The sequence below is a fragment of the Narcine bancroftii genome, chromosome 1 (genome assembly GCF_036971445.1).
Source record: "Narcine bancroftii isolate sNarBan1 chromosome 1, sNarBan1.hap1, whole genome shotgun sequence".
NCBI lineage: Eukaryota > Metazoa > Chordata > Chondrichthyes > Torpediniformes > Narcinidae > Narcine > Narcine bancroftii.
This window is the reverse complement of record NC_091469.1, coordinates 187615735-187643550: the sequence shown is the minus strand read 5'-3', so window position 1 is coordinate 187643550 and position 27816 is coordinate 187615735. Positions and strand designations below refer to the sequence as shown.

General features: G+C 43.1%; 1 protein-coding gene across 5 annotated transcripts in view; it reads left to right on the top strand.

Annotated features, from left to right (window-relative positions):
- Positions 1–27816, top strand: part of col27a1b (collagen, type XXVII, alpha 1b) — a 474822-nt gene that overhangs the window by 409828 nt on the left and 37178 nt on the right. For all 5 annotated transcript variants that reach the window (XM_069885118.1, XM_069885099.1, XM_069885108.1 and 2 more), the window contains 7 exons: positions 4707–4763; positions 6170–6223; positions 9794–9847; positions 10141–10194; positions 23349–23402; positions 24244–24351; positions 27227–27334. In XM_069885118.1, coding sequence (XP_069741219.1) covers positions 4707–4763; positions 6170–6223; positions 9794–9847; positions 10141–10194; positions 23349–23402; positions 24244–24351; positions 27227–27334 — 489 coding nt within the window. The remainder of the gene's footprint in view (positions 1–4706; positions 4764–6169; positions 6224–9793; positions 9848–10140; positions 10195–23348; positions 23403–24243; positions 24352–27226; positions 27335–27816) is intronic.

The following is a 27816-nucleotide window of genomic DNA, read 5'->3' as shown; positions in this document are numbered from 1 at the left end:
AGGAATAGATATAGAGACAAAGATATATAACTAACATTTCTGGCCTGAGCCCTTCATCTGACTCTCTACAGCAAGGGTCAACTTGCTCAGATCTCCACATGTGGAAAGGGTAACTAAAGGTGGATGGGCATGTGTCCATGTAGTCCCACTGGCCTTGCATGATCTGGCCCAGTCAATTTTTTTGAAAAACCACTAAAATAGAAAAAAAGGAAATTTATAACAACTACACAAAGAACATTTGCATAATTGAAAGATTATTTTTGGATGTTTTGTTCATATTCGTTAATTATGCCTCTGACTTACTACATCTTCTCATTTACAAATTAGGAATAGTTTAAAAAAAACTTCAAATATCACTCATTTTGTGGAATTGTTTTGTAAAATCCAATAGTAAAATTGAGAGGACAGGAGCAACCAGCTGAGTATTACCAAATGTAACAGTTTTGCTTTAATTTTTTTTGTATTCATCAGAGAGAATGATTGCTATATTGGGAGATGGACAAGATCTGACTCCCAACCCAGTTTTAAATATAATTACACCTATTTTCCAATTGGTATGATGTTTGGGGTTTCTTGATTGGTTTAAATATGAGTTCTCCAGACTCGGCTTTAAAAACACACAGATGTATATTTCATTGCTGATTCACCTCTACATTATCTGTGATTAAAGACTGGCTCTGTTTCAGCTGGACTCTGCTGCCAGGAAAACAAACACCCCAGGATTCTCCAGCAATCCTGAAGGTGGGAACAACTGCCAAGTCCTGACAGTTGAAATTAACTTGCTCTCTGCACATAACCCCATAAGAAAGATCTTATTTCACCGGAAGTCCAGAAAAAAAAATGTTTCGTAATGTCTGGCATTCTGACTTACAAGGGCCAAAACTTCATTTTCAGTAAAATTCTGAGGCTCATTTTACATCTTTTTTTTTCATGTTACAAGAGTGATTCCGCATAGAAGAAGGTCATTCACCTTCAATGTCAAGTAGTCTCATCCCATGCAAATTTAAATATTAACTGTTATATGTTATGCATCATTGAGAAATCAATGAATACTTTTAACCATTGACAATGGGAGATAACAAGAGATCATTCCATTTTTTTGCAGTTTTACTTTCTCCCAGAATATAAAACAAATATCTCTCCAATCTGTTGAGAGCTGTGAAATTTAGGTGATTGCTTCCAACACCATCCAAGCTATTCATTTGACTATAGATGGACTCATTTAGTGAGGACAATAGAAAGAAAGCAATACAATTCTAGAACTGTGGGATACAGAAAACAGCACAGTTTGCTATAAATCTGAAATAAATAAGAATGCTGGAAATAATCAGTGAGACATACTTTATTAAACTGGAATTTGGAGGAAAAAAGTCTTAATAATGACACTTAAAGATAACTTAATATGAGCGACACTTGGCAGATATTACATAATGTTGATAAATGTATAGTTATCCACTTCAGTACAAAAACAAAGACAGTGTTATTATAATGATATTGGTCTGGAAAGTGTTGACATACAAAGAGATTTTGGTGGTCTTGTGTATTCGCAGTTGTACACTTGGCTCACATATTCACCACAGAAAGCAAATACGAATCAGAAAGCAGTTAAGAAGGCAAGTAGTATTTTGGCCTTCACAGTGAGAAGCTTTGAGTTCAGAAGCAAGGATGTCTTATGACAAATGAACAAGGTTTTACTGAGACAACACCTGGACAAAACAACAGTTTTGGTCTCCCGGTCTTGGGAAGAATGTAGAGAGTGCAACTGAGGCTCACCAGACTGATTTGAAGGACTGTAGCTTGGATGTTTCCCTCTAAGCCTTATACTTTCCTGGCTTGGTAATATCACCATTTTTTAATCATTCCTGGGTTTGTTTCATATAATCTAGTATCTAATTTTGTGCCTTTTAGTGTCCCAGTGATCATCTGCCCTGATTCCTTCCCACCACAATTCTATCCTCGTTAATGAATTGAGAAAAAGGGTGTTTGAAGATCAAATTCTCAGATCTGGCATAAAATCTGTAGTTGACTAGGCAGTAGTGAACTACCTACAGCAGTGACAGTAAAGCACTGGAACGATACCACCAATGTTGTCATCACAAAATCCTCGAGTCACAAGAACCAATGTCAGCGTCTTCTCAGATCAGCATCCATAGAATTGAAACTCTAGTTCCACACAGTTGGCTTCATTGGACATTCCACCATTTTTTTTTATGTCTGGTACCAAACTCCTGGATCAAAGTAAAACAGAACATTGGAAGGACTCAGCAAGTCAAACAGCTATATGAAGGCAAAAGGTACTAGTCAACATTTGGGGTAAAAATCCTCATCCAGACTGAGAGGGAAGGGAAATGATTGCCTTTACATAGCAGTATGTGGGAGCTGGAAAGGTGCTGGTAGGTGATAGAATATACTAAATAAAAAGGGAATAATGCACAGATAGAATGGTGGGGGTTAGGGAATGGAAAGATGAACAAAGGGAGAAGAAAACGAAGTGGACAGATGAATGTGTGTGGGAGGAGAACATCAGGGATGTGGATTACCTGAAATTGGAAAATTCAGTGGGTTGAAAGGTACCCAAGCTGTATATTTGATGTTGTTCTTACACTTGGCATTCAACCTCTCGGTAGAAAAGGAGAAGACTAAGGACAGACAGGTCAGTGGAGAAATAGAAAGGAGAGTTAAAATGATATGCAACTGGAAGCTTGGGTCTCCCCCACTCTTCCAAGTTATCTCACAGCAGAAGATTACTAGGTCTATCGAAGAAGAAGTCCAAGGATGAAGTCAGAGTTTCTTTGAATAAACACAGCTTCTCCACTGTCTGCTCAGAATCCTTGGTCCATGACCGTTCAGGGTAAAATTGAGAACCTTGAGTTGATCCATTTGGGGGCACACAAAAGGCATGCCTGCCCACTAGCCCTTCTGGTCAGGCATCTCTTGCTCTGTTTACAGAAGAATACACACTTCCTATACCGGCCTCATCAGCCACCTCATTTCCCACAAAACTGCAATGCAATCAACTCGTTCCTGACCCTGAGGAACTGCCTAAGAGAGAGAGAAAAAGACTATCAAAGCTTCTCCTTCAGGAACGCTACCCTTCAGCAGGCCAAGTCAAGAGATCCCAAGTCATACTTGATCCACCCTCGGCCCTGTGATTATTACATTTCTGTCAAATTTTCTCTTCTCTTTTGCTTCAGAGAGAAAAATCTCAACCTATCAAATTAATTATAATTCCTGCTTGAAATCTCTATGCTCTCCAAAACTTGCACATCGTCATAATTTTAACATACTTCAGCTGGAGTCAAACAAGTCGGATTTTTCTGACAAATTTATTTTTTCTAATGCACCTTTCTAGAAATTAGTGAGCATCCTTCTTTTGTGGAAATGTTACTAATGTATACATTTATACCCAATAAATGTCAAGTTAATCCGAAAGTTAACAATACTGGCATTTAATAATGTTGCATAAATATCCAGCTAAAGCGTATCAACAGTCTTCCAACTCTTAAGTAATTCATAGCTTTGAATTCAATCATCAGTGAAGCTGTACCAGTAAAACGTTGAGTTACTGGAAAAAACACTTGGTTTTATTTTCTTTCATCTTCTTCATTCTTATATTTCCACAGTAATCAGGTCATTAACTCTACCTGCAAATCCTGGTTCACAGAGTGTCTATACTGAGTATTGTGACAGATTATGTTATATTGTATTATATATAGATATGTTTTTGGGAGATAAATTGGGACAGAGTTTTTAGTGTAAGTCACATATAAACATTTAAAACAGATCTTACTTAAAATACTGGAGCTCTGCTCATGCTAGACATGTTGGGGCCCCAGAGCCTTTGCAAACACTTTGAAGAGTGTCCAAAAGACTTCACTAATGGATTTTTTTTACAAAAAGGCAACAGATGAAAGAACTTGTCAGATTCATAGACTGTCTGGAGTGGAACTCGCTGTTCTAAGACGGTCATATGGTTTTGCAAGCAGAGAAAGTAAAACAGGTTTTTCTCTCAGAGAGGGAGAGAGAGAATTCAGTTCTGCAGTTTTACAGACAGCAGCAGCTGGGACTGGAACAGGACAAGCTGGCAAGCTTGTGGAAAACCCCATTTGGAAGACGGGTTGTGAGTGCTTAGTTCAGCCTGGTCAAAGCCCTTGTAGTTCATGCAAGAGGAGAGGACTGGCTGTCTAATATTTCACTTGAAACAAAAAGGAAATCTGTGGTGACCTGAAAGAAAGGAGAACTCTGAGAGGGCAAGTTTCTTTAGCAAGGCATTGAAGTGGCTGATTAAAAAGGAATCAGTTGTGGGTGTCCAGCGAACAACCGACAAGAACCTTCCTGAGCGGTAACCATTTACCTTTCAAGCACCAAAGCCTGATGAACCTTATAAATGTTAAATTCTGTGCACAGTATAAGAATTGCCTGCAACCAGTGAATTTGGAGGAATGAGAAGTGAGATGGGACTGTGAATCAAAGAACTTTTCTGAACTTCCACACATATTACATACACATGCGCTATGAATTAGAAGTTAGGTTAGTTAAGTCAATAGTGATAAGTGAAAGTGTGATTCTATTTTCATGTTTAAAGATAATTAAAAGCAACTTTTGTTTAAGTAACCATTTGTCTTGGTGAATATCTTTTGCTGCTGGGTTTTGGGGTCCTCTGTGCTCATAACAGTATCATTAACAGAATTTTTCTTGTGCTCCAGGGTGAACAAGGGGATGATGGGAAAGTGGAAGGGCCGGCGGGTCCACCTGGTGACAGGGTAAAATATTATTGTGAATACCTTTAGACCACTGAAGTCACTTCATTAACAGATTATGGCAATTTCTAACCATTGTCTGCATGTTGTCATGTTTTCTAACTTTCATTTTAACTCAAATGTCTTTTCAGCTCAAGTAAGAATCCCTACTTATGTTTGTTGATTATGGTAATAGTATCACACATTAACTTCCCTATTGCCGTCATCCTTGCCTTTATCCTGCTTTTCGTCCAAAGTCCCTGCCCCACCTGAGGAAGGAAACTATATTTAAGCCTGATGGAGGACTAATGGCCTCAAAAAGTGGCATTGCAGGCTGAATCAATCTGCCTATATTCCAGAACTCTCACGACACTCCCTCCAGAGATAAATTGTTGAGGTATTTACCTGAAACTCCTCCCTTTATTTTGAAAATGCCAATGGCCGGCAAAAGAGAAACAAATGGCACCAACATCTAGAGGCAAAAACAAGCATCTGTTGTGGCCTTGCACAATTATGCCAAGGGATCAAGGCCCATGAATTTTCAGAGCAGTCTTTGAGAATAACATGTAATTCCAGCAAATTTTGCTGAGTCATGAAGGGTAGTCTGTTACTTGTTTGGTATGCTTTTGGCTGAGTGATTTAAGAGAGCATGACCTGAGAATGCTCAGGTTTCTATTAGACTCTTGCCAGAGTATTAGTGGGAGTACACCAAAGGAATTCAGGAGAATGAAGGGTTATGATGTCTATCTCAGCCAAAAACATACCATATAAAGGATAGAATGCCATGATTCAAGGCACAGGTCCATGTACTGGATACGTAGAGAATTATGTATTATCTTGAACTCTGAAATTGTGCTCTTTGCCTATTTGAAATTAAATAGGTTATTGCCTCCACTGAAGTAGAAATAGAGGACAAACATCCCTGTGCAAGCACAGCCCCTACATCTGCATCCAATCAATTGATGTAATCTAATACAAACTGCATTATAAGTCAAACCATGAGATGTTCTTCAGTATGACAATAACTGCTGCAGTGAACCACAAAAGCAATTCAGTTTCCAGTCATTAAATTGTTACCACAGTACTCAAGTTAATACAGATTCAACTCAGCAGATGATTTTGGATAACTTTCAAGCAACGTTTTCATTAATTTCCAGCTTTAAACAATTTACTTAATTCCTGACACTTTGCACCAGATTTTTGTCAATTAAGTAACAAGGTGTTTCTGACTTCTCTGTAGAAAATTGTCCTAGATAACAAAAAAGCATCTGCAATTTGTGGAGTTGTCACTCTAAAAATCAATCCAAAATAATAAATAGAGGACATAAATGTGAAGATTCATATTAAAGACAGTGAAGTTAAATAGAAGGCCTCCACAGTCACTGTGAAAGAAGAAAGTATCTGACTAATTGAAGTAATTTTTTTTTTAGGGTTCTGTTGGGGATCGGGGAGACAGAGGTGATCCTGGAGACCCTGGTTATCCTGTAAGTTATTTACCACTTCACTCAGTAGCAAGATGAACTCTCTGTAGTTGAAGTGATCTATCTTGTGTTTCAATAATGATAACTAGGCTCAGTTTTCCATGTCATAATTGACAATTAAGCCTCGATGTATCTTCAAACAATTTGTGTACTGTGGTAAGCCACTTTTGTTAAGCTGTCTGGACACGCCCTTTTGGCTGACTGTACCTTGTGGCTCCTCCCACAGACTCCTGAACAAAGGTGACCATCCTTTGCTAGTTCAGGACAGTCGAACAGCATGGATGTGCTTCTATTCTATTGCTAATAAAAGCCTGTCAGTTTTACATAACTTCTAGTCTTTTAGAGTTACTGATGGTGCATCAATTTTGTTTAGCAATAAATTTTGATAATAGAGCAGATCCTAAAATCAGAGAAGTTGGAAATCGACCCACAGTCACCAGAAGCCTCCAACAACTTCAAACACTGGCTGCGTTGCTTCAAAGTGTTCCTGCAGACATCATCTACTATTGTTCGATCAGAGAATGACAAGCTGCAGGTACTACATTCTCAGGTTTGGCCCCTGGTATATTCAGTGATCAGGGACACCAAATCATACCCAGAGGCAATGGACATCCTGAAAGGACAGTACCTGAAGAAGGTAAAGGAGGTCTATGCGAGACACCTGGCTACTCGAAAACACCAACCTGGGGAATCGAGCACTAAGTACCTCCGGAGCCCTGTAAGTACCTCGGATGGGCCTGCGATTGCAGGACCACGATGGCTGCATGAACACAAAAGACCTGATCAGAGACGCTTACGTCACAGGCATCAGGTCCAGCTACATCCGGCAGAGACAGTTTGAGCAAGGTGAGCTCAACTTGTGGAGGGCCGACAAACTGGCAGGCATGCGAGAGGTAGCCTTCCAGAATATGGAAGCCTAGGTGACTGACAATGCGGCCGCCTCGTGGTTGCCCCAGACGCCACCATCTTGGGATGTGGAAGGGTCGCAACCCTGCGGACTACTGCCACATCTCGCTAGTGATCCGACCATGGCCGCTCTACACCACAGGCACCTAAAACAGCTAAAGCCACATTCAGCCAGCGACCCAACCAAGGCAGCTGTACTCTGTGAGCACCTGAAGTGCTAATTCTGAGGCCTGAAAAAGTGAAAAAGCACTCAAGGAAATGCTGCCTGGCAAAAGATGTATTTTGTTCTAACTGTGGGAAGAAAGGACATTACGTGAAAGTGTAAGTCCAAGTCACCCCAATCCACCAGCGCCGCATTGGGGGCCTTGGGGGTTGTCATCTTGAACACCACCATCTTTGAGATCCAGCAGCGCCGCAAGCAAGCTATGGGGGCCACCATCTTGGATGCTGCCATCTTGGGACCAAACATTCCACCGCATCTACAGATAGAGATCCAATACTGGCCTCCATCACGCTGAATCAAGGTAGCCCTCGCCAACTTCAAACATTGCTGATGGACATCCAGGTAAATGACCATGAGACAAGCTGCCTGTTCAATAGTGAGAGCACAGAGAGCTTCATCCACCCCAACATGGTGCAGTGTTACTCCCTCGCAGTAAGGGCAGTAAGCCACAAAGTCTCTTTGACCTTGAAGTCCCATACAGCTGATGTTTGCAGTTACTGTATAGTGACTCTGTGCGGGGCATAGACTACAAAGACTTTAAACTCCTGGTGATGTCACAGCTCTGTGCTGCCGTGCTATTGGGGCTGGATTTTCAAGGTCACCTTCAAAGTGTGACGATGGAGTACAACAGCCCTCATCCACCCCCTCACTGTCTGTAGCCAGCAGTTTTTAAATGGCCCACTGTGCTCCACTGGCAAATCCCCTACCTCTTCTCCCACTGCTTCCAGCCAGCAACCCAAAGATTGCCCATAGCATACGACCTGCAGATTCTCAACTCTCAAGATCACCCCTCCACTTTTATTCGCTAACCTCATCCCCGACTGTAAACCCGTTGCCACCAAAAGTAGGCAGTACAGTGCTGGGGACAGGGCCTTTACTAGGTCAAAGGTGCAGCAGCTACTCATTGAGGGGATCATTGAAGCCAGCACCATCCCCTGGAGAGCCTAAGTGGCGATGGTGAAGAATGGGGTGAAAAACAGAATGGTCATTGACTACAGTCCGACCATTAACAGATTCATGCAGCTGGACGCGTACCCTCTTCCTCGCATATCCGATATGGTAAACCACATCACTCAATATCAGGTATTCTCCACCATTGATCTAAAGTCAGCATACCACCAGCTCCCCATCCGCCCGAAGAACCACCAGTATACTAGTTTTGAGGCAGATGGCTGCCTCCACCATTTCCTGAGGGTTCCCTTCAGCATCACCAATGGGGTCTCAGTCTTCATGTGGGAGATGGGCCGAATAGTAGCCCAATATGAGCTGCAGGCCGCAACCCGTGGACTTCAGGTTAAGTGAAAAAGAAAAAAGGCATCTGAGAAGAGCCTATTCCTGCCTTCAAGGACATAATGTTTTACTTGAGGCTGTCCAAGGAGCAAAGTATTCATGTGCTCTGCTTTTGAACATCTGACCTTTCAGAGATATATGAAATTTTACGAAGAACTTGTATTGTGTCTGGACTGCTCTTTCCATGGAGGTCAAGATGACTTAAAACTTACTAACCATTGAATTATTCCAGGTGGAAGCAAATTCATGCCTTATTTCTCAATTTGTTCCTCAGTACAGCAGAAACACCTAGGCTCTCTGCTCATGAAAGAAAAGGGTCATTGATTTTGGTTTCAACGAAGAGAGAATAACACCTTTGGCACTGGGATGTACCAACATTGCTGGCTTTTCACGAGTGCATTAATAACCATGCTCTTCTAATCACTAGAAAGGTTTCCGTGCCCTTAATGTACAGTTAATTGCAGACCGAGGGATTTCACGTTAGTGATTGCCACATTTGCTGGCGGTCCCATGACTTCTTTGTGCTGAGCGGGTCAGCAGTGCTGAACATTTTTAGCAACTAGCAGTGATCTTCAGGCACATGGGCTCTCCTTTCATGGCTGCAGATATGAAGACAAACTCCAACCACAGAACTATACCCTGTACTCTTTGATTTATTGTTACATTACACCGATTGACTGTGCATTTTATTTTACTATTTCACCAGTTCTATGGGTTGACTTGACTGAATGGCACACAAAACAAAGCTCTTCACTGTATCTTGACAGTAAACAATTTAATTCTATCCAATTAAATTCAATTATCTGTTGTACTTTCTTTCAACTTGATTTGAAATTCTGGAATTACTTCCCAATACTCCCTATCCTTTAAGAAGCTCCGTAACAATCAATATATTTCTGTCCTGTTATCTTCTGTGGCTTAATATCCAATTTCTGATAATGTGCCTTTTAATTCCTTGGATGTTTTAATTGTTTTAGATACATTCTTGTAATGCAAGTGTTGTTTTAGTATATTTATTGAGTAGAAATGAGGAATCAGAAATGTGCACATGTGATGCTATTTGGGTGCTTGAATTTAGAACACTAATGCCCGAAGTATTCTAGATTGCCTGGATATTAGCCACAGTGTCATTGATGGATATATATTTTCTGCAGGGTCAGGAAGGCCTGGATGGTGAGAGAGGGAAGTATGGCCAGCAAGGTTTACCAGTAAGTATATTTTAAAACTTCATAAAAATCGATATGCTGCAGACATTACAGAAATGCACCAAAAGATTAACATTTCATTTCATCAAAAATGACTGTATTTCTTAATTCTCTTTACCAAACCACAAATGTTGAATCACTTATGTGAATGTGCAGTGGGAGGAGAATTTGTCTGGATGGGAAGCACAACAATAATTGATTCCACATGATGGATAACTTTTATGCTATAGAAAGGCTGGCTTGCATTAGATAGAGAATTGGGGATACTTCCTTGATTATTTGTTTTGATTTTCTAGGGTAATCCTGGACCTCCAGGTCAACCGGGTGTAAAAGGATCTAAAGGTCAAGAGGTACGTAACTTTTTGCCCGTGATAATATGTTTTATAGAGCAAATGACATTGAATCAAAGAAATGAACAAGAAGAACAAAGCAAATTAGTCCATTGTACTTACACTTTCCTTCAAAATGCAAGTTTAATTCTGTTTGTGATTATATATTTTATGCCTCAGCATTTACTTGTACTAAAATATTTCACATTCAATTAATTTTAATTTTTGCCACCTTTTCACTGTTGTTGAATCAGTGGAAAAAGTCCAAATTGTTTTTTTCAATTTTGCAGTAAAAAGGATGTATTAAATTTTCTCATAATTATACTTTACATTCATGAAATAGATATCATAATTTTTAGAATACTTTCTTCATTCTACTCTTTTGCTCTTCAATGGGATTGTTGCATCTTGGCAGCTTTTCATAGAAGACAGAACTGAACAAAACTTCTTTTCACTTCTCTGAAGATCCATATGTCTATTCTCTAATTTTTTTCATTTTACCTGGCTAATTGGGTATTTTTCTATTTCTTTTATCTTAAATTTTACTGTTACACATTCAACTCTATTTACTCCATCAACATGTCCAAGTTCTGGCTTCTCTTACATTCTACCTCAAAGTTGTACATGTATAACTTTGGAATGATCACTAAATTATAATCACTGTTTCTTCTCATCATGTTATTTGTGGCTCGATCCAAATCATTTGTGTAGATGACTAATAGGGAGGAAAAAAATCACTGAATGTCAGTGTGTGTTGTGAAGAGTGTTCAAGAGAATATTAACAGGCTGTGAATGGTCAAGGACTGAGTCATCTCTAGGGCTTAGGTGGGGTGAAATTTGTTAACTGTCCATGTGTAAGTGAGGGAGCATTGTAAGAACAATGGCCATAACTCTATTAATTTTAAAATATTACAGACAAGGATAGGACTGGTCGAGGTTAAGGTCCTAAATTGGGGCAAGATCGTTTTTCTTGAAGCATTAGGAAAGAACATGCAGAGTTTGATTGGAAGAGTTGTAATGTCCTGCACCAGATACAAAGGACCAGGGAGGAAGTGTTGGCAGCCTTGGAGCACATTGAGGTGAACAGATCCTCATAGTCTCATCAATTGTATCTTCAGACCTTGTCAGAAGCCAGGGAAGAAATTGCAAAGAACTTTGCTGAGAAAGAAAATCTGGGCTAATACATCTGGTGAAAAGTAGTCACCAAAGTACCTTTTTAAAAGTCTTCTTACTTGTATTGTGACAGTATATAGATATGTTTTGGGGAGATAAGTTGGGGCAGGTTTGTTAGTGTAGGTCACATACAAACACTTTAAAACAGATCTTATTTAAAATACTGGAGCTCTGCTAATGCTAGACATGTCATGGCCATAGATCCTTTGCAAAAGCTTTGGAGAATGCCCAAGAGACTTCACTAATGGATTGTTGTTTACAAAAGGCAACAGATGAAAGAACTTTTTGGAACCACAGATTGCAGTAGAACTTGCTGTTCTAAGAGGGTCATGTGGTTTTGCAAGCAGAGAGAGTAAAAAAAGTATTTATCACTGTGTGACACACACACACACACACACACACACACACACACACACACACACACACACACACACACACACACACACACACACACACACAGAGAGAGAGAGATCAGTGCTATAGTCAGCAGCAGCAACTGGACTGGAACAGGACAAGCTGGCAAGCTTGTGGTAAACCCCATTTGGAAGATTGGTTGTGAGTGCTTAGTTCAGCCTGGTCAAAGCCCTTGTGGTTCATGCAAGAAGAGAGGACTGGCTGTCTAATGTTTAACTTGGAATAAGGGAAACAAAATGGAACTCTGTGGTGACCTGAAAGAAAGAGGTCATCATCTGGAGAACCCTGAAGGGGCAAGGTTCGTCAGCAAGACACTGAAATGGCTGATGGAAGTAAATCAGTTGTGGGTGTCCTGGAACAACAAATCTCTCTCTGAAAACTGACAAGAAAATTCCTGAGCAGTAACAATTTACCTTTCAAGCGCCAAAGCCTGATGAACTTGAACCACTGGGACATTTTTTGGGGGAGATGGGTCCTATACCATAGCAATGGGTTACATCTGAATGCCAGAGGGACCAGTCTCCTGGCGGAGACATTTGCTAGGGCTGTTAGGGGAGCTTTAAAATAGTATGGTTTGGGATAGGGGTTCAAGTAAGGGAGGACAGCAGAGAGAGGGTTTGTAGGCAAAGGTAAAAAAGCATATTCAAATAATTTTGGGATGGAATGGCAGGAAGTAATAAATAGATGCTATAATGACAATTGTGAGAATGGTAGAATGGTAGGCAGAAGGTAGGATGCGGAAGATCTCTGAGATGTATTTATTTTAATGCAAGGAGTGTTGTAAGGAAGGTGGATGAGCTAAAGGTGTGGATTGACACATGGCGTTATGATATTGTGGCCATTAGCGAGACGTGGTTGAAGGAGGGTTGTGACTGGCAGTTAAATATTCCAGGATTTCGCTGCTTTAGATGTGACAGATGTGGAGGAGTAAGAGGGGGAGGTGTGGCATTACTTATCTGGGAAGACTGGAGGGCTCATCGAGGGAGGCACTGTGGGTAGAACTGAAAAATAAGGTTACTATTATAGGGGTATATTATAGGCCTCCGAATGGGGAGAGGGAACTAGAAGAGCAAATGTGGAAGGAAATAGCTGAGATGTGCAGTAGGAATAGAGTGGTGTTGGTTGGGGGTTTCAATTTTCCTAACATAGATTGGGAAACACAGTTAGTGAGAGGGCAGGATGGCTTAGAGTTTATACGATATGTTCAGGACGGCTTTTTGCAGCAGTATGTGAAGATGTCCACTACAGGTGGAGCAGTGTTAGATCTGTTGTTTGGAAATTAAATAGGGCAGGTGATAGAGGTGAGCATTGAAGAGAATTTTGGATCCAGTGATCATGGGTCCATTAGCATTAGCTTAATTATGGAAAGGGATAGATCGGTCCGAAGCTGAAGGTCTTCAAGTGGGGGAAGGACAGATTTGGAGAAATGAGAAGGGATTTGCAGTGTTGTGTGGGCTGATCTTTTTGCTGGAAAGGATGTAGAGGAAATTTGGAGGGTATTTAAGGGTGAGATTTTGAGAGTACAGGATCTTTATGTTCCAGTCCGGCCGAAAGGCAAGGGAGCTGTGGTTTTCTAGAAAAATTAGGAAGTTGGTTCGGGATAAGAGAGAGGCCTATGCTAAATTTAAGAAACAAAAGATTGATGAGATGTATGATCGCTATTTAGATTGCAGAAAGAACTTTAAGAGGGAAATTAGAAAGGCAAAAAGAAGGTATGAGGAGTCCATAGGTAATAAGGTGAAAGTGAATCCTATGGGTTTTTACAGATACTTGAATAGTAAAAGGAGGGTTAAGGATAGAGTAGGTCCACTGGAAAATGGAAACGGTTGACGATGTGAAGAACTGTATGAGATGGGAGAGATATTGAACAATATTTTTTCTCGTCTGTATTCATGAGGGAAAGGGACATTGGACTATGTGAGATAAGTGATGCAAATGGCTTAGTTATGGAAGGATAGGGATTAGTAAAGAGAGGATTTTGGAGCTTTTAGGGTCAATAAAGGTGGATAAGTCTCCTGGTCCTGATGGGATTTTTCCCAGGATGTTAAGGGAGGTCAGGGAGAAAATAGTGGGGGCTCTGTTAGTGATTTTTCAACGATCACTGGAGAAGGGTGTGGTGCCGCAGGATTGAAGGGTTGCAAATGTAGTTCCATTGTTTAAAAAAGACACAAGGTTCAGGCCAAGTAATTATCGGCCAGTAAGTTTGACTTCGGTGGTGGGGTTATGGAGGGTATTCTTAGAGATAGTATGTACCAATATCTGGATAGGCAGGGATTGATTAGGGACACCCAGCATGGGTTTGTGAAGGGAAAGTCATGTTTGATGAATCTTGTTGAGATTTTTGAAGAGGTGACAAGAAAAGTGGATGAAGGTATGGCGGTTGATGTGCTCTTTTTGGATTTTAGTAAGGCTTTTGATAAGGTTCCGCATGTAAGTTTAGTAAGGAAGGTTCAGTCACTAGGGATTAATAGAGAGATAGTGAAATGGGTTCAGGGGTGGCTGGAAGATAGACAGCAGAGAGTCATGGTGGACAACTGTCTGTCAGGTCCCCTGTTGTTTATCATTTATATTAATGATTTGGAGGAGGGTGTGGTTAACTGGGTAAGCAAATATGCAGATGATACAAAAATAGGGGGAGTGGTGGATAGTGAGGAAGGTTTTCTTGGATTACAGAAGGATTTGGTTTGTTTGAAAAAGTGAGCTGAAAGATGGCAGATGAAATTCAGTGTAGACAAGTGTGAGGTGCTGCATTTTGGAATAAAATAACCAAAATAAGACAAACGCAGTTAAGGGGAGGGCATTAAGGTACGCCAAGGAACAGAGGGATCTTGGAGTTATGCTACAGAGTTCATTGAAGGTGGATTCCCATGTAGACAGGGTGGTTAAGAAGGCATATGGTATGCTGGCCTTCATAAATCATAGTATAGAGTATAGGAGCTGGGAAGTGATGCTGCAGCTGTTTAAGGCATTGGTGAGGCCAGGTTTGGAGTATTGTGTTCAGTTTTGGTCTCCAAATTATTGAAAAGATATAGATAAGGTGGAGAGGGTGCAGAGAAGATTTACAAGGTTGTTGCCTGGCTTACAACATCTAGAGTACAGAGAAAGATTGAGGAGAATAGGTCTTTATTCATTGGAACATAGACAGTTGAGAGGGGATTTGATAGAGCACACATATCAAACTCTGGCCCTCGGGCCAAATTTGGCCCGCGATATAATTATATTTGGCCCGCAAGATCATATCAAAAAGGTATTAGAGGTGGCCAGCTGGCCGCCGCGCCAGTATAACGCATGCACAGTAACCGCTGTGTCCCAGGGTGAGAGAGAGAGAAAAATCCTGGTCATGAAAAGTAGTGGTGGGTGGTTTTATAAACACGCTGTCGTGTACCCCTGCCCACCCCCCCACCGCAGCGTGGCCTGGCCGGTGTCAGGGGAAGCCAAGGCCGCTTCCCAGCACCCGGAACCCCAGTGGCACAGCGTTTCTTGGAGCTGCAGATGGAGTCGGGACGCCGGAGGGAAGATTGGGGCTCCCTGCCGGGCGATGGGGGCGCCGGCCACCGGCCGCCCTGCGCCTTCCCACCGGACCAGCGGCGGGTGCCCGGAGTACACGTGGAGAGCGAGGCTGGTCGGGCAGGCAGGGTGGAACCCCCCGCCAATCTCGGGAGTGGCGTGGGCTGGATCGGGATTAGCCGCCCTCACCTGCTCCTCCACCGCTGACCGGGATCCCAGCGCGGTCCTGAGCGCGGAGACTGCCCTGGAAAGGTCCTGGGACACCGGCACGGAAAGAAAAGGGGGTCCGGGAGAAACTCAGCAGGTCAAGGGGGGTCCGGGAGAAACTCAGCAGGTCAAAGGGGGTCCGGGAGAAACTCAGCAGGTCAAGGGAGGTCCGGGAGAAACTCAGCAGGTCAAAGGGGGGTCCGAGAGAAACTCAGCAGGTTAAAGGAGGGTCCGGGAGAAACTCAGAAGGTCAAGGGGAGGGGGTCCGGGAGAAACTCAGCAGGTCAAGGGGGGTCCGGGAGAAACTCAGCAGCTCAAGGGGGGTCCGGCAGAAACTCAGCAGGTCAAGGGGGGTCCGGGAAAAACTCAGCAGGTCAAGTGGGGTCCGGCAGAAACTCGGGGGGGCCTGACCTCGCCAGGACCGTTGCCCACTCCCCCTCCCTGCCGCAGGCCGACCCGCAACTCACGGTGACGGGGCCGCAAACCGCCGAGATGCCACCCTGCAGCGAGAGCCGATGTCCCCGCACTGTCGTTGTCCAACCCGATCGCCCGCAAACCCTGCCCTCCCGCACACAGGCCTGAGTAAGTATTATGAACTTTAATCTCAGGATAAAACGATCTTCCAATGGTTTCATGCAACAGTGATAAATATATTCCTGGTTAAAAATGGTCCTGCACCTGGATACAAGCTCATTAGGCATAAAACTTGAAAAGTGTGTAAATCAAAGGATATCTGTACCAATGGAAAAAGGGCATGGCAAATAACCCTGCTAGAGTTCATGCCCACAATCAGTCACCCATTTGATTGTTTCAGGAATCATGTTATTCTCCCACATTCTCAATAGCCCTCAGATTTTACTAATCGACAGCACACTAGCAACATTTGACAAATCCTCTATAGAGAAATATTATTTATTGAATATTTTATTTCTCATTTGTTAATGCTTCTGGAAAGAGTTTATCCAAAACTATTATTAAACATTTATTTTAATAAGAAAAAGTTTAACATTACATATGTTGAAAGAAGAGAAAACATGCAGATGTTGTTGAAAATTTTCAATAAATATTTAGTTTGGCCCTCGACTTAGTCCAAGTATTTAATTTTGGCCCTCCGTGAATTTGAGTTTGACACCCCTGTGATAGAGGTATCGGTACACGATCCTTTATTCAGACATCTAAAATCCTGAAAGCTCCAAAATCCGTCAAGTGGGGACCAGCGGTTGCGGGAGGCAGCCGAGGAACCGGCAGTCGGGGAAAAGGGAGACTGCTGGGCAGTCGGGGGAGGCGGCCAAGGGAGACTGCCTGCCCAGGTGGCTGAGTCACCGTGGTTGGGGGAGGCGGCTGGGCGGCTGAGGGACCAGTGGTCGGGGGAGACTGCCTGGTAGTCTGGGGAGACTGCCTGGTAGTCTGGGGAGACTGCCTGGTAGTCTGGGGAGACTGCCTGGTAGTCTGGGGAGACTGCCTGGTAGTCTGGGGAGACTGCCTGGTAGTCTGGGGAGACTGCCTGGTAGTCTGGGGAGACTGCCTGGTAGTCTGGGGAGACTGCCTGGTAGTCTGGGGAGACTGCCTGGTAGTCTGGGGAGACTGCCTGGTAGTCTGGGGAGACTGCCTGGTAGTCTGGGGAAACTGCCGGGCGGCCAGGGGAGACTGCTGGGTGGCCGAAGGACCAGCGGTTGGGGGATGCGGCCAAGGGACCAGTGGTTGGGGGAGGCGTCTGAGGGGCCAGTGGTCGGGGGAGGCGGCTGAGGGACCGGCGGTCAGGGAGGCGGCCGGGCAGCTGAGGGACCGCGGTCAAGGGAGACGGCTGAGGGACCGGTAGTTGGGGGATGTGACTGAGGGATTGGCGGTCAGGGAAGATACCCAGATGACCGAGGGACGGCGGTTGGGAGAGGCGGCCGGGCAGCTGAGGGACCGCAGTCGGGGGAGACGGCCGAGGGACTGATGGTTGGGGGAGGCATTCAAGGGACCGGCGGTCGGGTGAGACGTCCAGGCGGCCAAGGGACCACGGTTGGGGGAGACTGCTGGGCGGCTGAGGGACTGGCGGTCGGGGGAGACGTCCGGGCGGCCAAGGGACTGCGTTTGGGGGAGGCGGCTGGGCGGTTGAGGGACTGGAGGTCGGAGGAGTCTGTCGGGTGGTCGGAGGAGACTGCTGGGCGGTCAAGGGAGACGTCCGGGAGGCCAAGGGACCACGGTCGGGGGAGTCAGCCGAGGAACCGCGGTTGGGGAAGGTGGCCAGGCGACCGAGGGATCGCAGGTTGTAAAGGGTGGCCGAGGGACCGCAGTTGGGGCAGGCAGCCGAGTGGTTGAGGGACCACGGTTGGGGGAGAGAGCTGAGGGACCAGCAGTCGGGGGAGATGTCTGGGCAGCCGAGAGACCACGGTTAGGGGAGACTGCCGGGCAGCTGAGGGACCGGAGGTCGGGGGAGATGTCTGGGCAGTCGAGGGACCGCGGTTGGGGGAGACTGCTGAGCGGGTGAGGGACCGGCAGTCAGGGGAGACGTCTGGGTGGCCAAGGGACCGTGGTTGGGGAAGGCAGCCGGGTGGCCGAGGAACCACGGTTGGGGGACAGCTGAGGGACCGGTGGTTGGGGGAGACATCCAGGGGGCCGAGAGACCAGCGTTTGGGGGAGGTGGCCGTGGGACCATGGTTGGGGGAGACAGCTGGGCAACTGGAAGAGGGTGGGGGTGGATATGGCAGCACAATTCAGGTGGGCTTTCCGAAATTCGGAAAAATCAGAAATTTGGAACACACTGCCCCCCAAGGATTCCGGATAAAGGATCATGTACCTGTATTTAAAATTATGAAGGGAATAGATAGATTAGATGTGAGTAGACTCTTTCCATGAGGGCAGGGGAGGTTGGAACAAGAGGGCATGTTAAGGGTAAAGGGGAAAACTTCTTTAGGAGAAATGTTAGAGGATGCTTCTTCACTCAGAGAGTGGTGGCAGAATGGAACGATCTTCCAGAGGAGATCATTACGGCAGGGTCCTTTCTGTCAGTTAAGAGAAGGTTGGATGTGTACATGGATATGAGGGGGTTGGAGGGTTATGGGTGGAGAGTGGGAGGGGGGAACTCGTGGAGTTGTTCAAGTGATCCAGGGTGGACTCGAAGGGCCGATATGGCCTATTTCCATACTGTAAACGGTTATATGGTTATATATAAATGTTAAATTCTGTGCACAGAATAAGAATTGCCTGCAACCAGTGAACTTGGAGGAATGAGAAGTGAGATTAGACTGTGAATCAAAGAACTTTTCTGAACTTACACATTACTTGCACATGTGCTTAGAATTAGAAGAGGGTTAAGTTAGGTTAGTTAAGTCAATAGTGATAAGTTTAACTGTGAATCTGTTTTCATGTTTAAAGATAATTATGTTAGGTCTGCTTTGTTCATGAATGAGTGAGTCAAACACCAGACTGAGTCGAAATCAAGGTTCTTTGTTCTTTATTGCCGGATTGTAACACTTGCAACTAACAGTGTTAGTTGGAGAAGGCGCATTCTGCCGTTATCAGCAAGTGGTTTTTTTTTCATACCTCAGGATACGTACTTAGTAAATTATCATACCATTACATTGTCCAATGAATAAACTGTTGCTACCCTTCTCTGTTAGTCTGCTGCACATCATTCTTGTTAGTGCAAAGCTTATCTTGAGTGTACAAGGTCACATCTGCATTCTGTTACTCCTTAGTACTGGGTGACTCCTTCTCCGGTCCCATCTCATGATGTTTTCACCTTACAATTAAAAGCAACTTTTGTTTAAGTAACCATTTGTCTTTGTGAATATCTATTGCTGCTGGGTTTTGGGGTCCTCTGGGCTCGTAACAGTATGGTGACTAATGTGAGATTAGCCTCATATTCTCCATGGTTTGTGTGGGTATCTGTCTTGCGCTTAATTTTCTCTCATGTTGCAAACATGTGCTTGTAAATTAATTGATTACTGTAAATAACATGTTAGTGCAGGTGAATGGCAAAAGAATCCAAGAGAGTTTATTGATATGAGAGAAAGTTGCAGGCATACAGGAAAATAAAGAGAGGGGAAATGGAACTGAGGGGTTTGTTCCATCAGGATTCAAAAGTACCCAATGAGCTGAATGTCCTGTGTTGCAACAAGTGATGGAGTAACTCTTTAAAGGAATTACTAAGGAAGAGACAAATCAATCAGATATTTGTCAATGTCATCCTGAAATTATTAACTAAAAATTTCATAAGAACGATGTTGAATAATCCTTGTCTTGGATTAGCATCAGAATTTATACAGGTTATATGATTGCACTTTGTAAGGCATTGTGTCTGGTGTTTCAGTACATTTCATTACTAAGTTTTTAGAGCTTCTGTCATTTTTTTTTTTTAATTGGATCTTAAATACAGTATAGGATTAAGCACAGTAAATTCTTGGTTGTAAATCAACTGGCTATAATTTCAATTTTCTCTATTTCAAGCCAAAAGCATAATTCTTTGCTTTTGTAAGCTAACGTCAATATTTTATTTCTTACTTCAGTCAAACTCACAATCCTTAATGACAGTGTACCAAAACACTGCTAACTTTGGAAGTGTTTTCCAAGTGTGCGAAGAATTGTCTTGCAACCTTAATGTAGAATTGTCAACAAAATAAATAGTGCAAGTCATTACAAATCCCACAACAGCATTCTCCCTTAAGTTCATAAGAACCTTTCCACCATGGCAATTACGAGCCACATAACTTTGCAACTAAGCCAAGAGTTTGAAAGTTGCAACTGACAAGTAGAATTTGCAATTTATCTTGTGTTTCAAATGGAATGGGTTCAAAAGTTAAAGGAAAACATCAAGACAATTACTATTGAAAGGCTGCCATTCATTGAAAGAAAGGCAAAACTGTGATCATCATACCTTGTGTAAGAACTTTGAATTTTATGATATATTCATGTGCTGTGTTATTTTGGGCTACATTTGTGAAAGTTTAAGCCCAGCACTCTGAAAGGCTACTCATAGATGCATTCACCAGAATACAGTTTGGAACAATATACTTCAGAAATGCACAATGTTTGAATGGTAATTCCTTTGTCAATTCATGTTCAAAAACACTAGTTCCTTCTGACATGTATATGGTAAGATGGCAAGCAACGGTAATTCTTTTAAGATGTTTCACCCAGTCATGAAAACAACAAAAAATTTATGCATGCTCTATTCTACTTACTAGCTTTCATTGATGATTAAGCAGCACCATTAAAAACTGGAAACCATGAATGCAGCTTCAATCAGTTTGTCGGAATATGCTGGTACATGTTATCACTGAACATTAACACTCCATGTCTGCACTATTATAAGGTTAAGAATGAAGTGTTGCTAGTTAAACTGCTGTTAGCACTTCTTTTGTAACTATTAGCAACTTTCACATTCAATTCTCCCATTTCATTGTGTAAGACATCTTTCTTCTTCTTTGGCTTGGATTCGCGGACGAAGATTTATGAAGGGGTAATGTCCACATCAGCTGCAGGCTCGTTTGTGGCTGACAAGTCCGATGCGGGACAGGCAGACACGGTTGCAGCGGTTGCAAGGGAAAATTGGTGGGTTGGGGTTGGGTGTTGGGTTTTTCCTCCTTTGTCTTTTGTCAGTGAGGTGGGCTCTGCGGTCTTCTTCAAAGGAGGTTGCTGCCTGCCGAACTGTGAGGCGCCAAGATGCACAGTTTGAGGCGATATCAGCCCACTGGCGGTGGTCAATGTGGCAGGCACGAAGAGATTTCTTTAGGCAGTCCTTGTACCTCTTCTTTGGTGCACCTCTGTCTCGGTGGCCAGTGGAGAGCTCACCATATAACACGATCATCTACAGCACACATGTCAAACTCTGGCCCGCGGGCCATATAATTATATTTGGCCCGCAAGATCATTTCAAAAATGTATTAGAGGTGGCCCGCCCTGCAGCGAGAGCCAATGCTGTTTTTTGGTAATGTCACCCCCACCATCCTCCCCCTTCATTGCACATCCTTCCCCACCCCCTAACTATCCACTCCCCCCTAAAACCACCCCCCTTAAAAGATGGCCAGAATATTCTCAAAAAGGAATCCAGAATGGTAAAGTTCCACAAACTTTCTGCTGGGAATCCTAACAACACCCGGGCATCAGATCCACGGGACGCGGAGGGAGTAAGAGTGTTGCAGGTTGACCGTGCAAACTTTGAGAACGGGGAAAACAAAATTGTAACACGAGAAGTCTGTCGATGTCATCAACCGGCAAGCCAGTTGGAAGGCTCCCCGCACAACCAGTCACTACTCCCACCTGTCGAGCGGTGCGGCGGATTGGCGAGCACCTGTGATTTCCTGTCGGCGTGACGGACATGGCAGGCTGTGCACGGCCCCTGCTGTTCCGCAAAGGCTGATCGGCAGCGCGCTGGGCCTGAGTGGGTGGGTAAGCAGGGGTGGGCAGAGGGTGTAGGTGAGGGGAAGTTATGGTGGTGCGAGGGGCAGTTAGAGGGAGGGATGAGTAGAAGGAGGGGTGGATAGGGAAGAGGTAAAAGGGGAGGGGCAGGACGAGTAGGGGAGGGGTGATTAGAGGGTGAGAGACGGGTAGAGGGAGGAACAGGTTGAGGGGAGAGGCAGTAGAGGGGTGTGTATAGGATGGGATGGGTAGAGGCAGAGTGAGTGGAGTGAGGGGTGAGTAGAGGTTGGGTAAAGGACTGGTCAGGTAGAGGGATGGTGGGTCAAGGGTGGATAGAGGCCTAGAGCCTGAGGAGTGAGCAGGAAATGCTGAGTCCTGATGCAGGCCAAAATGGACACAGCCTGTGAATGCTGACTACATCTCCACAGGGACCAAATATGTTTCCCTCAGGTCAAGCAAAGGGTGAACTTGAGCTACCTACTCCTGACCTGTAACATTATCCTCCTAAAGTTATATCCTAAAGTTTAACATTACATATATTGAAAGAAGAGAAAACATGCAGATGTTGTTGAAAATTTTCAATAAATATTTAGTTCGGCCCTCGACTTAGTCCAAGTTTTTAATTTTGGCCCTCCGTGAATTTGAGTTTGACACCCCTGATCTACAGCATCATTATATATAACAATTAAAGTCATACTTGTGCAGAAAAGAAATAAGCCTTCTATTTACAATTTGTATCCTGCAGAGCAAATGAAAAATGGCAGATTTGCAAAAGCAATATGAAGAATAGTGAAATGACTTTAATATAGTGAAATGTCCCATAATGTTCCAAAATATTAGCAGAATAGGTAAAAGTTAAGGGAAAGAAAATCATGTTCAACCAGCTTGTTATTTTTTTTATTTTGTCGAACTCCCACTTCATTTTACAGCAGTAGGCAAGCATAGATTTCCTCCTATTTTCCAGCAATTAGACCTGCAAGAACAAGTAAAATTTGCCAATGTGGGGAAATCAAGTCAACTTAAGATGACTATTGCAGTAACGAATTATTTATTAGAGACCAGCCATACCATTCGCTAGCATCTATGATTTTGTAAAACAAATTAAATGTTACATTCTAAAGTTAAGCACCCTGTTACTCTTCATTGCAAGTAGAGTTGTTTTTTTTTATTTCTGTGGATCAATTGCATTTTCTAACCCTTATTCTGACTTTTCATTAGTCTGGAATTCAACTGTCACAAATGCAATGTAATCACAAAGGGGAAGAAAGTTAACTAGGCTGTATATTTTACTCTGTTCCTGATCATTGATTTCATTGAGAGCAATGGAACCAAACCTCAAGGGGTGAGTACAGCAGATAGCTAAAATAAAAGCCAAAAACTCAGACCTTAGCCTCTTGTGACATGAACTGCAGAGATTTTTAAAAAACTAAAGCAAATGAAATGAAGCTGAATTCCATTGAGCCGCATCGCAGGTTACATCAGTAACAAAATGACAAACCTCAGATAATCATTCCTCTTTTAAACAGGGGCGCAAAGGAAAAAAAGGTGTCCGAGGTATGCGAGGAAGCCCAGGCCCACCAGTAAGTGTTTCGTATGACTTGCATGTTGCCTAAATTGACGATGAATTACAAAACATTGTGGCTTAGTTACAGTCAGATGAAATTGTAGAAAATTTATTCAGCTTTATTAAATATGAAAATCTGGAAAAGCCAGTAGGCATATTTTTTTTCTGGATTAAACACTTTTTAGTTGATTTAGTTCACAATGTCTGCTGTAAAGACAGGCGAGTCTGGGATTGGGAAGGAGACTCCAGGTTACAGGAGTGCCTGAGATAGAGACCAGAAATCCCATCATCAAATAAACTCAAGGCTCAGGATACTAGGGTCAATTAAGAGAAAGGCCAGAGATCCAAGAAACTGCTGAAAAGAAGGGTAAGGCCCCAGAAACCATCCAAATCAGGAATGTTAACAATCTGGGACCTCCACGTCATAAGCCATGATAGCATCTGAGAGGGAGGTCAGAGGTATCAGGAATAGGAGTAGGTTAGACAATATCGGCTTTACATTAGATGTCAAATGTTGCAGGACCCATGGTTTCTGCAATATTTCAATTTGGCAGACCCATACTCTTTTTAGCACGAACTGAAATTCAAACTATTTCATTGGCTACAAAGGGCACTGATATTCCGAGAATGTGATTAGGTATCTGCATAGCAGTAAATCTAGTTGTGGTGCACTGAAGGAAAAGAATATGATGCCTTTCAGATACCTTACAAAATGTTCCAAGGTGCTTTTGCTTTAATTAAGTAGTTTTGAGCTACTGTCCTAGGTGTTTTTGCAAGAATATTAAATGGTATGGAAATTAATGTTATGTATGTTACATTCTTACATCATTACAACATTTTTTGTTTCTAACATTCAGGGTCCAGTCGGGCCTCCTGGTCCAAGGGGTGTTGTTGGCCGGCAAGGTCATGAGGGTGCTCCAGGGTTGGATGGATTTCCAGGAATTGATGCTAAACCAGGAAATACAGTAAGAGGGAGCTTCTGATAATGATGAAAATATATGACTTGACATCTTTGACATAATAATTTAAGTGTACACAAAATCATGAGAGGAATAGATCAGGTGAATGTTCAAAGTCTTTTGCCAAGAGTAGGGGAATTGAGAACCTGAAGACATAAATTTATTACACAGGATGGTGGGTGTATAGGACAAGCAACGATCAAGAAACGTTTGGATGGATACATGGGCATGGCTGAAACACAAAGGTCTGCAGATTGCAGTGAAAATTAACCATAACTCGCACATCTACCCTGCCTCCCTCTGCCCCTACATGCAATGACAGGATTCTTCTTGTCCTTGACCTCTTGTCCTCCGCATCCAACACATCCTCCTCTTCCATTACCACCTCCTTCTAAGTGATCCCACCACTAGACACATTCCCTTCTTCTCCCCTCTCCCACAAGGACTGCTCCCTCCATGACTCCTCCCTCACCACCAATCGTCCCCTTGGGACCTACCCCTGTGACCACAGGAGATGCTGCACTTATGGGTGCAACCTCTCCCCTCACCATCATTCGAGGCCCCCAAATAGTCCTTCCAAGTGAAGCAGCACTTCACATGGATCTGTAGGGGTCATATACAGCATCTGGTCCTCCCTTTGAGGTCTCCTCTGCATCAGAGAGACTGGACGCAGAGTGGGAGATCGCTTTGTGGAGCACCTCAGCTCTGTCCACCAACATAGCATGGATCTCCCTGTGGCCACCCATTTCAATTCCCCATCCCATTCCCTTGCTGGCATGTTTGTCCATGATCTCATGCACTGCCAGACTGAGACCACCCACAAATTGGAGGAACAACACCTCATCTTCTGACTAGGTACCTTCCAACCAGATGGCATTAATATCAACTTCTCTGGCTTTCAGTTAAATCCCCACCCCCCCCCCCCCCTCACTTCTTCCCCATCACCTCTTCAGCTCTGTCTCTCTCCCTTTTCCCTGTCTCCTTTCACACAAACATAATAAATTCTTACCTCATCCCTTATCATATCCAATTAACAATACCTTTTATTGGTCTGGGTTCCTCCCCAGCCTGCACTGTCTGAATTCTGAGACTTCCTGAGATTTCCTGCTTCTAGCTTATTCCATGAAGAAAGGCTCAGGCCCTAAATGTCAGCAATATATCTTTGCTTTTTTTGGATGCTGAAAAGACCAGCTGGGTTCCTCCAGCATTTCAATGTGCTTTTAGAGGGATAAGGGGCAAATGCAGGCAGATGGGTCTAATGTGGGCAGGACATTTTGGTTGGTGTGAGCAAGTTAAGACTAAGGGCCTGTTTGCGCACTGTATGACTATGTAATTACAGCACAGTAAATCATCCCTGGAGAAGTCTCAATCAGTAACAGTAATATTGAAACTAAATAAACCACTCATTTGTACATGCGATACTACTACTGCCAAGCAAAGGTTTATCCATCAAAAAACCATTGCAATCCAATACATAATGATTGCACATAAATAATATATTTGAGAAGTGAAGACTAACTGCCTAACAAGTCAGTTAATAAATCCTATCAGTGCCATTGTCCACAAATAGATTGGAGGCTGGTGATAAGGGCAATGCCCTCTGTAATAACTGCTGGTTTATATTTAATTGTGTGTTATATTATAACAGAGGTTCAAGTAAAATGCCAAACATCATACCTCACATGGTAATATGTTCTAGGAATTTTCACACCACTCCATGAACTTTTAGGTCATAAAATAATTGGTGAAAGATTTAATATTGTGGAAGCTGCAAGTTTTTTAATGGTATTACGCAGAACTTTAGAGTATTTAGACGTAGTCCACTCTTTCTTAGGAAAAATTAATCATAGAATTATTCATTCAGTGTAAGACATTACATGTCCTTTCAGCATCTCCAGAGACTAATTATCCTGTTTGCATCCAAAGAGCAGTAGTCAAGAGGGTGTTATTAGTCCCATGGAATATCTTTCATGCAAAAGAATTTCCTTTGAAACAGTCAGGAAATCTCAATGTTAACAGCATTCAGATATTGGCAGACAATTAAACATTGATCTGTTTTTACCAGAGAATCTTTTTTACACATGATGTGCCCTTCTTCCAACTGCAGTCAGCCATCAAAACACCGTCCTTGTAACTAACCTCTAATTAATAACAAATGTTTGTTTTCTATACAGTTTACCCCCCTGTGGCTATCTATTTCACCTATAGTGAAGAGAGGAGGTGTTATTTTTAACTCAATTTACTTTGAGTGAGCAATGAAGCTATCAATTTTTTTTTAAGTTAGCACCTGTGGTGGAGCACAGTACTGCGGGCATGTCTGGGCATGTCCTCAATGGGCTGGGCAGGCTGGCCTGTCTTCTATACATGTAGCTCCTCCCCATAGATCCCCTAATAAAGGCTGAGAGCCCTAGTCTCCTCCTTCATACATGCCTTGGACGTGAGCCAGCAGCATGTAGAGGCATGTCTGGGTCTTCTGATCAATAAAGCCTTTGACTCCTTGCTTCGTGTCTGCGAGTGGTCATTGCTCGCGCCACAGCACCCAAACTTTTATTACAGTGGGACCTGCTTTATGAAGGATGCTGAGCCAGTGAAGCTAGAGAAGAAATTGACTAAATTTGCAATTATGCTTGGAAGTTTTTGTCATTAAAATACTGGAGAATGAATATGTTTTTAGAGAAAAGGCAATCTGACTGAGATGTACATGATCATGAAGTGAAATGATTGCACATTGGATCCCAATAAGTTATCCATTTTTATGTATTCCTAGATTATTTTATTTTAGTACAATGTATTATAACTTTTACTGTAGTTTTAGAACTAGCACTCATCGAGTTTATATCCTTTAAGCTTGTTCATATTGCATCTTTTCCTCATGCTATAGGGAGAACAAGGAGATGATGGGAGTATGGGATTGATTGGTGCAATTGGGGCAATTGGCCGTGTTGGAGTCCCCGGATTGCCTGGACCTCAGGGAGCCCCTGGCTTTAAGGTAAGCAGGTTTGAGATTTCCAGGTTTCAGATCAATAACATAAAATAGTCCTGAATAATAACTTGATAATGAGAAAGACAAAGATTGTTGTTTAAAGGTGATCTGTTCATGCAATACAGAAGAGGTGCAAAAATCCCACATGTTCAGAACTTTATTGATGTAAAACTGGCAAATTTTCTGGACCACTGGATGCTATTTCTATTAATACCAAAATATTTTAATTAAATTAAATGTTATGGCATTTGATAAATGTTCCAGTGAGCAAGGAGAGTTCACCAGAAGAATTGGAGTCTCCGTGAGTTGAAAAGGAGTATGGCAAACATTACTTCTGAGCTAGATGCCCAACATCAAGGTTTCCATTTTGTCATATGGTGGCCGGTTGGAATTTTACTGTATGCTGGAATGAATTCCCATTCTACTGAAAGAAGCACAATATATGAGATAATACCTTTGTGTTGCATTTTGCGAATTATGTTTTGTTT